The sequence below is a fragment of the Mirounga angustirostris genome, unplaced genomic scaffold (assembly GCF_029215605.1).
Source record: "Mirounga angustirostris isolate CCGP_5_RB_7025 unplaced genomic scaffold, mMirAng1.0.hap1 SCAF_4, whole genome shotgun sequence".
In the NCBI taxonomy this organism is placed as follows: domain Eukaryota; kingdom Metazoa; phylum Chordata; class Mammalia; order Carnivora; family Phocidae; genus Mirounga; species Mirounga angustirostris.
In genome coordinates, this window is record NW_026991712.1 from 154,947,791 (window position 1) to 154,963,868 (window position 16,078).

The window sequence follows — 16,078 nt, forward strand, 5'->3', positions numbered from 1 at the left end:
AACACTTGTATATAAGTTTTCAGCTGGACATGTGTTTTCATTTCTCGTGGGTAGATACCTAGGAGTGGAACTGCTGGGTGAATATGATAACTGTGTTTAACATTTTCAGAAGCTGACTGTTTTTGGAAGTGACTACAGCATTTTACATTTCCATCAGCATTTATGAAGTTCCAGTTTCTCCACATCCTTGTCAATACTCATTATTGGCTGTCTTTTAATATTAGTCATCCTAGAAAAAAAAATTAGTCATCCTGGTGGGTCTGAAGTGGTCTCTTACTGTGATTTTGATTTGTATTTTTCCAATGACTAATGATGTTGAGCATCTTCCCATGTGCTTATTTCTCCAAAGAAGATACACAAATACCTGATAATGTCTATTCAAATCTTTTGCTCATTTTTAACATTGACTTGTCTTTTTTTTAAGATTTTATTTATTTGAGAGAGAGAGAGAGAGCATAAGCAGGGGGAGGGGCAGAGGGAGAAGAGAGAGAGAATCTCAAGCAGACTCTACACCCAGCATGGAGCCCAAGCGGGGTCAGGACCCTGAGATCATGACCTGAGATAAAATCAAGAGTAGGACATAAACTGACTAAGCCACCCAGGTGTCCCAACATTGATTTCTCTTTTTATTGTTGAGCTGTAAGAGTTCTTTATCTATTCTGGGTACATTTCCCTATCAGATATATGATTTACAAAAAATTTTTCCATTCTGTGCATTGTCTTTTCACTTTCTTAATGGTATCCTTTGAAGTCAAAAAGGTTTTAATTTTGATGAAGTCCATTTACTTATTTTTTTTCTTTTGTTGCTTTTGCTCTTGGTGTCATATCTAAGATATTATTGCCTAACCCAAGGTCACAGAGACTCCTTTGTTTTCCTTAAGAGTGGTGTAGTTTTAGCTCTTGCATTTAAGTCTATGGTCCATTTTGAGTTAATTTTGGTGTATGGCATGAGGATGTAGTTTAACTTTATTCTTTTGCATGTGAATATCCAGTTTTCCCAGTACCATTTGTAGAAAAAGATGATTTTTTTTTCCACATTGAATTGTCTTGGCACCCTTGTTGAAAATCAGTTTACCATAAATGTAAGAGTTGATTTCTATGCTCTCAATTCTATTCTATTTAAATATATGCCTTTATATATTTATATATACTGTCTTTATGTCAGTATCACACTGTCTTGATTACTATAGCTATATAGTAAATTTTGAAATTGAGAAATGTGAGTTTTCCAATTTTGTTCTTTTTCAAGATTGTTTTGGCTATTGTGGGTGCTTTGCATTTCTATATGAATTTTAAGATCAGTTTGTCAGTTTCTCCAAAAAAGATAGCCAGGATTTTGACAAGTATACAGTGAATATGTAGATCAGTTTGGGTAGTATTGCTATCTTAACAATACAGGATATAAGCAAAAATCCATTTATACTGCCTTCTGTGTTTACCTATATAGTGACTTTTATCAGTGCTCTTTTTCTTGGGTTCATTTGAATTAATATCTGGTGTCCTTTCATTTCAGTTTAAAGGACTCACCTTACTGGTCTTACAGAACAGATTTGCTAGCAGTGAATTCTGTTTTTATTTGTGACTGTCTTAATTTCTCCTTCCTTTTTTTAATTTAAAATTTTTTGATGTGGTAAAATACACATAACATAAAATTTACCATGTAACTATTTTTAAGTATACAGTTTAGTGGTATTAAATACATCCATAATGTTGTATAGCTGCCGCTACCATACATGTCCATAAATCTTTTCAACTTGTAAAACTGAAACCCTATACCCATTAAACAGAGCTGCCCATTTCCACCCGTCTTTCTAGCACCTAGCAACCAGTTTTCTTTCTTTTTTTTTTTTTTTAAGATTTTGTTTATTTGAGAGAGAGAGTACACCGTGCACAAGCACAAGAAGGGGGGGAGGGGCAAAGGGAAAGGGGGAAGTGGACTCTGCCTAGCAGGGAGTCCAACTTGCGGCTTGATCCCAGGACCCTGAGATCACGACCTGAGCCAAAGGCGGACGCTTAACTGACTGAGCCACCCAGGCGCCCCCACAGTTTTATTTTCTGTCTTTGTGATTTTGAGTACTTTTAGTACTCATATAGGTGAAATCATACAGTATTTGTCTTTTTGTCACTGGCTTATTTAGCATAATGTCTTCAAGCTTCATCCATGTTTTAGCATATTGCAGACTTTCCTTCCTTCTTAAGACTAGTTAATATTCCATTGTATGTATATCTACATTTTGCTTGGTGATTTATTGCTTGATGGACTCTTGGATCATTTCCATGTTTTAGCTATTGTGAATAATACTGCTATGAACATGAGTATACAGATATCCCTTTGAGAAGTAAGTGCTGGATCATACGGTATTTTTTTTTTTTTTTTTGCTGTCTATAACAGACTCATTTTATTTGAGATATAACTTATATAATATACTAGTTTTATTTATAATTTTTTAATTTTTATTTTTTGTTTCAAGTTTTTATTTAAATTCTAGTTAGGTAATATACAGTGCAATATTTATTTTAGGAGTTGAACTCAGTGATTCATCACTTACATGTAACACCCAGTACTCATCACAAGTGCTCTTCTTAATACCCAGTACCCATCCCCCACCCACCTCCCCTCCAGCAGCTCTCAGTTTGTTCTCTATAATTAAGAGTCTTGGGGGAGAAGGGCTCTTCCCTTTGCATCCAGTGGCAGCCATCAGCTCAAAGGTAAGCCAAGATGGGTGCTTACAAGTACATCCAGTAGCTGTGGAGGAAGAAGCCATCCAATGTAATGTGCTTTTCTCTCAGGATGTGTTGCTGGTAGTATGCCCAGCTCTCTGTGCTCCACAGGGCCCCCTGCCCAACCAAGCCTGATAAAGCACGCAGACTGTTTTACAAGGTCAAGCAAGGTTATGTCATATATCAGACATGGTGGCCACAAATGCCCAGTTCCTAAGGGTGCTACCTACGGCAAGCCTGTCCATCATGGTGTTAACCAGCTAAAGTTTGCCCCAAGCCTTCAGTCTGTTGCAGAGGAGTGAGCTGGACAGCACTGTGGGGCTCTGAGAGTCTTGAATTTTTACTGGGTTGGTGGAGATTGCATGTACAGATTCTTTGAGGTTATCCTCATTGATCCATCCGTAAAGCTATCAGAAAAATCCTGACACCCAGTGGATCACCAAACGAGTTTACAAGCACAGGGAGATGCGAGGGCTGACATCTGCAGGCTGCAAGAACCATGGCCTTGGAAAGGGTCACACAATTGGTTCTCACTGTGAGACATAAGAGAAGACGCAATACTCTCCAATTCCACCATTACTGCTGATATGAATAATGTTTGTAAAATCCTTACCTAATAAACAATTTAGGGCAGTATGGTTGCTTCAAAGTAGTCTTTAATTTGTCTGTTAAAATTAGCTGCAGATTGTTCCATGAATGCATTGTCAAATTATGAAAGTTAAAGTGCAATAATGTTTGAAGACTGTAAGTGAAGGTGTATCTTGTTTCTAGTAAGATAAATGCTTTTGTCTTTGCTTTATCTTTTTAGGGAGTTTATATGTCAGTGTTTAAAATGCTGTTTGGTATAATAGGTGTAAAATAAATTTTGTAAAAGTGGAATGCAGAAACTAACCATGTAGATTTGTTGGTGTATGTAATGAAACCTACAGCTTCTTAGGGGTGATGTAATGCTCTGGTTTACTCTCAACTCGCTATTTTTAGGAGTTTGGGAAGAACAGGCTTTTAAAATTGGATCTTGCTTGGAAATGTGAAGAATATCCTAATCTTTTATCATGATCATATAGAGAATAATGTCAACTAGAAACCACATTTTTAGGTTGAATTCAGTATTTTTCAGGGGTCTTACACTCAATTAAATGATTTCCAGAAAACAGCAGACTGAAAGCCTCTTGAGACCTAAATTCCTTTCCACTCAAAAAGAGATCCTAAACCATATATATTTTGCATGTAGAGGTTGTTCAACTTAAGGAGTAAATGTTTATTAAACTAAAAAAAAGAGTCTTTATGGTTTGCCTCCCTCTCTTTTTTTCTTAAAGATTTATTTGGGAGACAGAGCATGCATGCAAGCATAGGGAGGGGCAGAGGGAGAAGGGAGAGAGAGAATTTCAAGCAGACTCCCCTCCCAGAACGGAACCCAACACAGTGTTCAATCTCACAACCTGAGATCATGACATGAGCCAAAATCAAGAGTCAGATGCTTAACCAGCTGAGCCACCCAGGTGCCCCAACTTTCTCTTTCTCCTTTTTACCCCCTTCCCATATGTTCATCTGTTTTGTTTCTTACTTTATTTTTGTTTGTTTCAAGTTGTTTTTTTTTTAAGATTTTATTTATTAGAGAGAGAGTGAGACAGAGAAAGCACAAGAGGGGGGTGGGTCAGAGGGAGAAGCAGACTCCCCACTGAATGGGGAGCCCAATGTGGGACTGGATCCTGGGACTCTGGGATCATGGCCTGAGCCAAAGGCAGACACCTAACTGACTGAGCCACCTGGGCGCCCCTCAAGTTTTTATTTAAATTCTAGTTAGTTAAAATGCAGTGAAATACTGGTTTCAGGAGTAGAACTCAGTGATTCATCACTTACATACAACATCCAGTGCTCATCCCAACAAGTACCCTCCTTAATACCCATCACCCATTTAGGCCATCCCCTGCCCACCTCCCCTCCATCAACCCTCAGTTTGTTCTCTGTAGTTAGGAGTCCCTTATACTTAGCCTCCCTCTCTCTTTTTCCCCCCTTCCCCTGTGTTCATCTGTTTTGTTTCTTAAATTCCACATGAGTGAAATTATACGGTATTTGTCTTTCTCTGACTGACTTATTTCACTTAGCATAACACACTCTAGCTCCATCCATGTAGTTGCAAATGAGAAGATTTCCTTCTTTTTGTTGGCTGAGTAATATTCCATTGTATATATACCACATCTTCTTTATCCATTCATCAGTTGATGGACTTTTGGGCTCTTTCCATAATTTGGCTATTGTTGGTAATGGTGCTATAAACATCAGGTTGCAAACGTCCCTTTGAATCAGTATTTTTGTATCCTTTGGGTAAATACCTAGTAGTATAATTGCTAGGTCATAGGGTAGTTCTAGTTTTAACTTTTTGAGGCACCTCCATACTGTTTTCTAGAGTGGCTGCACCAGTTTGCATTCGCATCAACAGACCAGTTTCTCTGCATCCTCACCAACATCTGTTGTTTCCTGTGTGGTTTTTTTTTTTTTTTTTTTTTTTTTTTTAAGATTTTATTTATTTGAGAGAGAGAGTAATGGGGAGGAACAGAGGGAGAGAAGCAGACTCCCTGCTGAGCAGGAAGCCTGATGCAGGGCTCCATCCCAGGACCCAGAGATAATGACCTGAGCCGAAGGCTTAACTGACTGAGCCACCCAGGCACCCCTCCTGTATTGTTAATTTTAGCCATTCTGACAGGTGTTAGGTGGTATCTCATTGTAGTTTTGATTTGTATTTTCCCTGATGATGAGTGATGTTGAGTATCTTTTCATGTGTCTGTTGGCCAAATGTATGTCTTCTTTGGAAAAATGTCTGTTCATGTCTTCTGCCCATTTCTTAACTGGATTATTTATTTTTTGGGTGTTGGGTTTGATAAGTTCTTTTTTTTTCTTCTTTAGATTTTACTTATTTATTTGACAGAGAGACACAGCGAGAGAGGGAACACAAGCAGGGGGAGTGAGAGAGGGAGAAGCAGGCTTCCCGCAGAGCAGGGAGCCCAAAGTGGGGCTCGATCCCAGGACCTTGGGATCATGACCCGAGCCGAAGGCAGACGCTTAACGACTGAGCCACCCAGGTGCCCCTTGATAAGTTCTTTATAGATTTTGGATACTAACCCTTTATCAGATATGTCATTTGCAAATATCTTCTCCCATTCTGAAGGCTGCCTTTTAGTTTTTTTGGTTGTTTCCTTTGTTGAGCATCTTTTTAGTTTGATATAGTCCCATTTATTTAGTTTTCCTTTTGTTGCCTTTACTTTTGGTATCATATCTGATAAATCATTGCTGACACCATATCTAGGGGCTTACCTTCATGTTTTCTTCTAGGACTTTTATGATTTCAGGTTGTACATTCAAGTCTTCATTTCATTTGAGTTAGTTTTTGTGCATGGTGTAAGATAGTTGTCCAGTTTCATTTTTTTGCATGTGGCTGTTCAGTTTTCCCAGCACAGTTTTTCGCCTTCCTCTCTGATATGGATGCCTTTTATTTCTTTTTCTTGCCTATTTACTCTGTCTCAGACTTCCAGGCTATGACAAATAAGAGTAGCAAGAGTTGGGTATACTTGGGTTGTTCCTGATCCTAGAGGAGAAGCTTTTAGTTTTTCACTTTTGAGGATGATGTTGGCTATGGGCTTGTCATAGATGGCCTTTATTATGTTGAGGTACATTCTCTTTAAATCCATTCTGCTGAGAGTTCTTATCATGAACAGATGTTGAATTTTGTCAAATGCTTTTCTACATCTATTGCAATGATCATATGATTTTTATCCTTCATTTTGTGAATGTGGTGTATCATATTGATTAATTTTTGAATATTGAAACATCCTTGCATCTCTGAAATAAATCCTACTTGATCATGGTGAATGATCCTTTAAAAAATTTTAAAATTCAGCTTGTTAATATTTTATTGAGGATTTGCATCTATGTTTATCAATGATATTGGTCTCCAATTTTCTTTTTATCATAGTTGTTTTTGGTTTTGGTATTGGTAATGCTATTCCCCTAGCATGAATTTGGAAGCATTCCTTCCTATTCTGTTTTTTGGAATAGTTTAAGAAGTATAGGTATTAACTCTTCTTTAAATGTTTGGTAGAGGTCGCCTGGGTGGCTTCGTCAGTTAAGCATCTGCCTTCTGCTCAGGCCAGGATCCTGGAGTACCGGAATTGAGTCCCACATCAGACTCCCTGCTGAGCAGGGAGTCTGCTTCTCCCTCTGCCCCCCACCCTGCTCTCGTGCTCTCTCTCTCTCAAATAAATAAATAAAATCTTTAAAAAAATAGTAAATGTTTGGTAGAATTCACTTTTGAAGCCATCTGGACTTTTGTTTGTTGGGAGTTTTTTGGTTCAACTTTGTCTCAGTTTTATTACCTAAATTTGTTTGTTTGTAATTTGTTTGTTTAGATTTTCTATGTCTTCCTGAATTTATTCTTGGAAGTTTTTATGTTTGTAGGAAGTTTTCATTCTTCTATTTTGTCTAATTTGTTGGCATATTGTTTTTTTGTAGTAATTTCTTAAAATCCTTTGTGTTGTGTGTTCTTTTTGGAAGGAAGCCATGCTAGGAGTAGGGTAAGAGAAGGCATAGGTTGAGATCAGTAGTACAGATATGTTTAGTATGACGTGAGACATCTAAGTGGAGACAATCAAGCAGGCAGTTAAATACAAGAATTTCAATTAAAAAAAAAAAAGAATTTCAAGTTTAGAAACAAGTCCTAAACTATAAATTAAACCACAAATCTGGTTTGGTCAGTATATAACCTTCAGGATAGATTTTGGATACTAACCCTTTATCCGATATGGCATTTACAAATATCTTCTCCCATTCCGTCGGCTGCCTTTTAGTTTTGTTGATTGTTTCCTTTGCTGTGCCGAGGCTTTTTATCTTGATGAAGTCCCAATAGTTCGTTTTTGCTTTCGTTTCCCTTGCCTCAGGAGACGTGTCTAGTAAGAAGTTGCTGTGGCCAACATCAAAGAGGTTGCTGCCCGTTTTCTCCTCTAGGATTTTGATGGTTTCCTGTCTTACATTTAGGTCTTTAATCCATTTTCAATTTACTTTTGTGTACTGTGTAAGAAAGTGGTCCAGTTTCATTCTTCTGCATGTCGCTGTCCAGAGTTTTCCCAACACCATTTGTCGAAGAGACTTCTTATATTTTTTCCTGCTTTGTGGAAGGTTAGTTGACCATACGTTTGTGGGTCCATTTCTGGTTCTCTATTCTGTTCCATTGATCTATGTGTATGTTTTTGCCTGCAGCTTCAGTATAAAACACATAATTGAGAGCACAATTGAATAAAACACCTCAACACAGTTGTGTACTTCATCATAAGAAAACTTGCACTGTTGTGATTTGACCTTGGGTTTACTTTGGCAGAACAAGAATTATAACTTTTCTTCTCACTGGTAGGGATGAAAAGCTAAGAGAAAGTATTGCTCTTAGTTGCTCTTATAATACTGAGTCCCACTAGAAGCTGTGTCTATTCTGCTACCAGTTGCTCAGGTTTTGCTTCCTTCCTAGCATCTTTCAGCATTCTGCTTTTTTCCAGTGTAAACCAGAAAGAAAGGAAATGATTCTGTTTACATATGCACTATTTTCCTATGATTATCCTCTGCTGCTTTTTTCCAGTCTGGATGGAAATTCTTTCTTGAATTCTTCTCTGCCACTTCCTGTTCTTTGAGCCTGGAACTGTTATAAAAGCTAATTGGCATCAGACACAAAAGATTATTCATTAACTTTTCTCTAAGACCCACAGCTCCTTCCAAGCCTGATTCTAATTTTTTAAAGGAACTATCTCTTTCTTTTCTTCTGAACTGACATATTAGAATACAGTTGAACAGACCATGCACAATTTTCAAACAATTGCTTTATATGCCATATTTAGTTTGAAAGTTATTTTCCCATAGAAACAATAATATAAATGATGGTTTGGTTTCCCCAGCTAACTCCAACATCTTTTAAACTTGTGTCAAGTGGTATTTCATTTATAATTGACAACAGCTATACCCTTGTTTCTTGGACACATGGACACATTGCCCATAAGTTATTCTAGTATAGCATAGAGACAGGAAACAAGGACTGTACCTACAGTGTCCCAATAATTTAACTTTCTACATTAGTAGCATAGAACCACAGACTGTAGGAGTTAGGAGGGACATTAGAGATAGCATCATCCAAGCTACTTATTTTTTATGAGGGAGAAGACTGAGAGCCTGGGAACTTAAATGACTTTTCCTTAGTGGCATTTTCTCACCTCACATCACTGAAATTTGTGTATATTGATTCACCTGTTTAAAATTCCAGATAAACTCCTTGATATCTATCAAGATTCAGTTCTCCTATAAAACTTTATGTGTTCACCCTTGACCCTTTGGATATATATAGTTGGACTCTCCAATCTCTTTTCTCTCCATACATTGTATATAATAACTTTCATAGCACTGTTTAGGTACAGTGACCTTGTGCAAGTCACTAAACATCTCAGTACTTCAGTATTTTTATCCATAAAATAATAATACCTACTTCACAGGTGTGTAATGAAAATGAAATGAGTTAATATAGGCAAAGAGCTTATGACAGTGTCTGGTACACAGTAAATTTTATATAATTAATAGATAGTATCATAATGAATTGTGATTTTTGACTTGAATACTTGTTTTCCCTACTGGTCTATGAGCTCATCAGCTCACCAAGGTCAAAAAGATTATATATCACTCATCTTTGGCAGCATTATATAAGTTTTTAACGAAAATTTTTATTTTGAGGGGTGCCTGGGTGGCTCAGTCAGTTAAGCATCTGCTTTCAGCACAGGTCGTGATCAGGGTCCTGGGATCGAGCCCCACTTTGGGCTCCCTGCTCAGTGGGGAGTCTGCTTCTCCCTCTCCCTCTCCCTCTGCTCCTCCCCCCCACTCATGCTCTCTCTTTCTCAAATAAAATCTTAAAAAAAGAAAAGAAAATTTTTACTTTGAAATCATTGTAAGTTTACATGCAGTTGGAAGAAATAATACAGAGATCCCATGTGCCCTTTACCTCATTTCCCCCAGTAATAACACCTTGCAAAACTACAGTACAGTATCACAATGGGGATATTGACATTGATATAGTTAAGATTCAAAACAATTCCATTACCACAAGGATTCTACATATTGACCTTTTACAACCACACTCATTTCTTTCTCATATTCTTCCTCCAACCAACATCTAACTCCTGGCAACCACTAATCTAGTCTCGATTTCTATAATTTTGTTATTTCAAGAATATTATATAAATGGAATAACATAATATGTAACTTTTGCTGATTGTCTCTTTTCACTCAGCATAATTCTCTGGAGATTTATTTCAAGTTGTGTGTTATCATTTTTAAAAATTATTGAGTAGCATTTCATGGTATGAGTGTACATACTAAAATCTGACTACACACCCATTGAAAGACATCTGAATTGTTTCTAGTTTTTATTGATTATGAATAAAGCTGCTTTTGAACATTCACGTACAGGTTTTTGTGTAAATATGTTTTCATTTCCTTGGGATAAATGCCCAGGAGAGAGTTGCTGGATCATATGGTAGTTGCATGTTTAGTTTTTGAAGAACTTGCCAAACTGTTTTCCATAGTGCTGTACCATTTTACATACCACCAACAACTTATGAGTGAAAAGACAGAGAAATTTATCCCAAATGAAGGAACAGGAGAAGGCCATGGACAGGGATCAAAGTAAAACAGATATAAGTAACATACCTGATGGACAATTTAAAGCAGTGATCATAAGGATACTCACTGGACTTGAGAACAGAGCAGGAGACATCAGTGAGACCCTTAACACAGAGATAAGGAATAACAGCAGAGATAAAGGACTCAATAACCAAGATGAGAAACATGCTTGATAGAATGAAGAGCAGGCTGGAGAGCAGAGGAATGAATTAGTGACCTAGAAGACAGAGTAAGGGAAAGTAATCAAGCTGAACAAAGGAGAAAAAAAAGAATTATGCAAAACAAGAATATACTTAGGGAACTCAGTGACTCTGTCAAACATAAACATATTCATATTTTAGGAGTCCCAGAAGAAGAGTGAGAAAAGCGGGCAGAAAATATATTTGAAGAAATAATAGCTGAAAACTTGACTAACATGGGGAAGGAAACAGATCTCCAGAAATAGGTGGCACAGAAACTCCCATCAAAATCAACAAAAGCAGATCCACACCAAGACATATTGTAAATAAATTGGCTATATATGGTGATAAAAAATATTAAAGAGCAGCAAGATAAAAGGAGACAGTTACATACAAAGGAAACCCCATAAAGCTATCAGCAGATTTTTCAGCAGAAACTTTCTAAGCCAGAAAGGAGGCATGATATACTCAAAGTGTTGAATGCGAAAAACCTGCAGCCAAGAATACCCTATCTAGCAAGGCTGTCATTCAGAGTAGAAGGAGAGATAAAGAGTTTCCCAAACAAAAACTAAAGGAGTTCGTGACCTCTAAACCAGCCCTGCAAGAAGTATTAAAGGGAACTCTTTGAGTGGAAAGCAAAGACCACAAATGACAGTATGAAGGTAGGAAACACAAAAGCAGTAAAAAGAGTTAGTTAAGGAACTCACAAAAGAAAAGGAAGTATGCACCTAAAACATGGGGAGAAAAGGAGTAAAGAATGGGTTCAAACTTAAATGACCATCAATTTAGTAGACTGCTATATGAAGAAGGGGTTATATACAAACTGTATGGTAGTGATTTATCAAAAGCCACTAATAAATATGCAAAGAAGAAAGAGAAAGAAATTCAAATATGTCACTGAAGAAAATCAGCAAACCATGAAAGAGAGGAAGACAAGAAAGGCTCAGAGAAAATCTTCAGAACAACCACAAAACAAATAATAAAATGGCAACAAATACATATCTATCAATAATGACTTTATTTTTTTAAGTAGGCTCCAAGCCTAGCATGGAGCCTAATGGAGGGCCCAAACTCATACCCCAAGACCAAGACCTGAGCTGAGATCAAGAGTTGGACACTTAACCTACTGAGCCACCCAGGCACCTCAATCAGTAATTATTTTGAATGTAAATGGACTAAATGCTCCAATCAAAAGACATAGGGTGACAGAATGGATGAAAAAACAAGACCCATCTATACACTGCCTATAAGAGGCTCATTGTAGACCAAAAAACAGGTGCAGATTGAAAGTGAGGAGATGGAGAAACATCATGCAAATGGATGTCGAAAGAAAGCCAGAACGGCAGCTTTCCAACCAGGCCCTGGCAGAATGGCTCCTGCGAAGAAGGGTAGTGAGAAGAAGAAGGGCCGTTCTGCCATCAACGAGGTAGTGACCAGAGAATACACCATCAACATTCACAAGTGCATCCATGGAGTGGGTTTCAAGAAGCGTGCCCCTCGGGCACTCAAAGAGATCCGGAAATTTGCCATGAAGGAGATGGGAACTACAGATGTGCGCATTGACACCAGGCTCAACAAAGCTGTCTGGGCCAAAGGAATAAGGAACGTTCCATACCGTATCCATGTGTGGTTGTCCAGAAAATGTAACGAGGATGAAGATTCACCAAACAGGCTCTACACACTGTTTACCTATGTACCTGTCACCACTTTCAAAAATCTACAGACAGTAATGTGAATGAGAACTAATCACTGATTGTCAAATAAAGGTATAAAAAAAAAAAGATATAAAGCCAGAGTGGCAATACTTCTATTGGATGAAATAGACTTTAAAGCAAAGACTGTAATAAGAGGCAAGAAGAACACTATCATAATAAAGGGGACAATCCAACAAGAAGATATAACAATTGTAAATATTTTGGACCCAACATGGGAGCACCCAAATACACAAAACAGTTAAGAACAAACATAAAGAAACTAATTGATAATAATACCATAGCAGTAGAAGACTTTAACACCCCACTTACACCAATGGACAGATCATCTAAACAGAAAATCAACACGGAAACAATGGCTTTGAATGACACAGTGAACCAGATGGATTTAACAGAATATTCAGAACATTCCAGCCCCAAACAGCAGAATACACATTCTTTTCAAGTGCACATGGAACATGCATCTTTTCTGACCATAATGCTATGAAACTAGAAGTCAACCACAAGAAAAAATCTGGAAAGACCACAAATAACATGCTGCTGAACAATGAATAGGTCAACCAGGAAATAAAAGAAGCAATTAAAAAGTACATGGAAACAAATGAAAATGAAAACACAACAGTTCAAAATCTTTGGGACGCAGCAAAAGCAGTTCTCAGAGGAAGTGTATAGCAATACAGGCCTACCTCAAGAAGCAAGAAAAATCTCTAATAAAGAACCTAACCTTACACTGAAAGGAGCTAAAAAAAGAACAACAAATGAAACCTAAAACGAGCCAAAGAAAGGAAATAATAAAGATTAGAGCAGAAATAAATGATATAGAAACTAAAAAACAATAGAACAGATCAATGAAACCAGGAGCTGTTTCTTTGAAAAAAATCAATAAAATTGACAAACCTCTAGCCAGACTTACCAAGAAAAAAAAAGAAAGGGCCCAAATAAATAAAAGCACAAATGAGAGAGGAGAAATAACAACAAACACCATGGAAATAAACTTATAAGAGAGTATTGTGAAAAACTACATGCCAACAAATTGGACAACCTGGAAGAAATGGATAAATTCCAGAAACATAATCTAACAAAAGTGAAACAGGAAGAAATAGAAAATTTGAACAGACTGATTACAAGTGAAGAAATTAAATAAGTAATCCAAAAACTCCCAACAAACCAAAGTCCAGAACCAGATGGCTTCACAGACAAGTTCTCTCAGACATTTAAGGGGCACCTGGGTGGCTCAGTCAGTTAAGCATCTGCCTTTGGCTCAGGTCCTGATCCTGGGGTCCTGGGATCAAGCCCCACATCGGGCTTCCTGCTCAGCGAGGAGTCTGCTTCTCCCTCTCCCTCTGCTCCTCCCCCTCACTCATGCGCCCGCTCTCTCTCACAATAAATAAATAAAATCTTTTTAAACAACAACAACAAAACATTTAAAGAAGAGCTAATGCCTTTTCTTCTCAAACTATTCTGAAAAATAGAAAAGGAAGGAAAACTTTCAAATTTATTCTGTGAGGCCAGCATTATCCTGACACCAAAACCCTGATACAGACACCACTAGTGGGGCTCCTGGGTGGCTCAGTCGTTAAGCGTCTGCCTTCGGCTCAGGTCATGATCCCAGGGTCCTGGGATCGAGCCCCACATCAGGCTCCCTGCTCTGCGGGAAGCCTGCTTCTCCCTCTCCCACTCCCCCTGCTTGTGTTCCCTCTCTCGCTGTCTCTCTCTGTCAAATAAATAAAATAAAATAAAAAATAAAGACACCACTAGAAAAGAGAACTACAGGGCAATATCCTGCAAAAATCCTCAACAAACTACTAGCAAACCAAATCCAACAATACATTAAAAACACCATTCACCACAATCCAGTGGGATTTCCTCCAGGGTTGCAAAGGTGGTTCAGTATTCACAAATCACTCAACATGATACATCACATCAACAAGAGAAAGACTAGAAACCATATGATCACTTCAATAGATGCAGAAAAAGCATATGACAAAGTACAACATCCATTCATGGAAATGCCCTCAACAAAGTTAGTTTAGAGGGAACATACCTCAACATAATAAATAGCTCAGTATATGGAAAACCCATAGCTAACATTATCCTCAGTGGGGAAAACTGAGAGCCTTTCCCCTAAGGTCAGGAACAAGACAGGGATGTTCACTCTCACCATTTCTATTCAACATCATAGTGGAAGTCCTAGCCAGAGCAATCAGACAATAAAAAGAAATCAGAGACATCCAAATCAGTAAGGAGGAGGTGAAACATTCATTGTTTGTTGATGACATGATACTCTTCATATAGAAAACCTGAAAGACTTCCCCCCAAAATTTCTGGAACTGATAAACAGATTCAGTAGAGTTGCAGGATACAAAATTAGTGTACAGAAATCTGTTGCATTTGTGTACACCAGTAATGAAGCAGCAGAAAGAGAAATTAAGAAAACAATCCCATTTACAATTGCACCAAAATAATAAGATACCAAGGAATAGACCTAACCAAAGAGGTGAAAGACCTGTACTCTGAAAACTATAGAACACTTATGAAAGAAACTGAGATGACACAAAGAAATGGAAAGACATTCCATGCTCATGGATCAAAAGAAGGAATTTTGTTAAAATGTCTATACCACCCAAAGCAATCACACATTTAATGCAATCCCTATCAAAATACCACCAGCATTTTTTGCGGAACTAGAACAAACAATCCTAAAATTTGTATGGAACCACAAAAGATCCTGAATAGCCAAAGTAAACTTGAAAAAGAAAAGCAAAGCTGGAGGCATCAGAATTTCAGATTTCAAGTTACAAAGCTGTAGTAATCAAAACCATATGATACTGGTACAAAAATAGATTCATAGACCAAGGAGACAGAATAGAAAACCCAGAAATAAACCCAGAATTATATGGCCAGTGAGTCTTTGACAAAGCAGGAAAGAATATACAATGGGAAAAAGGCAGTCTATTCCACGAAGGGTGTTGGGAAAACTGGATAGCAACATGCAAAAGAATAAAACCAGACCACTCTCTTACATCATGAACAAAAATAAATTCAAAATGGATTAAAGACCTAAATGTGAGACCTGAAACCACAAAAGTCCTGGAAAAGAGCACAGGCACTAATTTCTCAGACATAGACTGTAGCAACACTTCTCTAGATATGTTTCCTGAGGCAAGGGAAATAAAAGTAAAAATAAACTATTGGGACTACATCAAAATAAAAAGCTTCTGCACAGCAAAGGAAACAATCAATAAAACTAAAAGGCAACCAATGGAATGGGAGAATATATTTGCAAAGGACACATCTGATACAGGGTTAGTATCCAAAATATATGAAGAACTTAAAAACTCAACATCTAAGAAAAATAATCCAATTAAAAAATGGGCAGAAGAGTGGCGCCTGGGTGGTTCAGTCGATTGTGTCCCACCCTTGATCTCAGCTCAGTTCTTGATCTCAACATCACGAGTTCAAGCTCCGTGTTGGACTCCATGCTGGGCATGGAGCCTACTTTTAAAAAATGGGCAGAAGACATAAACATATTTCTCCAAAGAAGACATACAGATGGCCAACAGACACATGAAAAAATGCTCCACATCACTCATCATCAAGGAAATGCAAATGAAAACTATACCACCTCACAACTGTCAGAATGACTAAAATCAAAAACACAAGAAACAAATGTTGACGAGGATATGGACAAAAAGGAACCCTTGTACGCTGTTGGTAGAAATGCAAACTGGTGCAGCCCCCAGTGGAAAACAGTGTGGAGGTTCC

General features: G+C 37.7%; 2 protein-coding genes and 1 pseudogene across 3 annotated transcripts in view; all 3 read left to right on the forward strand.

Annotated features, from left to right (window-relative positions):
- ZSWIM5 (zinc finger SWIM-type containing 5) overlaps positions 1–16,078 on the forward strand; it is a 202,483-nt gene that overhangs the window by 61,431 nt on the left and 124,974 nt on the right. The window lies entirely within an intron of this gene.
- On the forward strand, positions 1,885–3,727 carry LOC135364186 (large ribosomal subunit protein eL15-like; annotated as a pseudogene).
- On the forward strand, positions 11,451–12,628 carry LOC123860385 (large ribosomal subunit protein eL31-like). The gene has a single exon (XM_064589235.1). It carries the CDS (start codon positions 11,899–11,901, stop codon positions 12,334–12,336), a length of 438 nt encoding a protein of 145 aa, XP_064445305.1. The 5' UTR covers positions 11,451–11,898; the 3' UTR covers positions 12,337–12,628.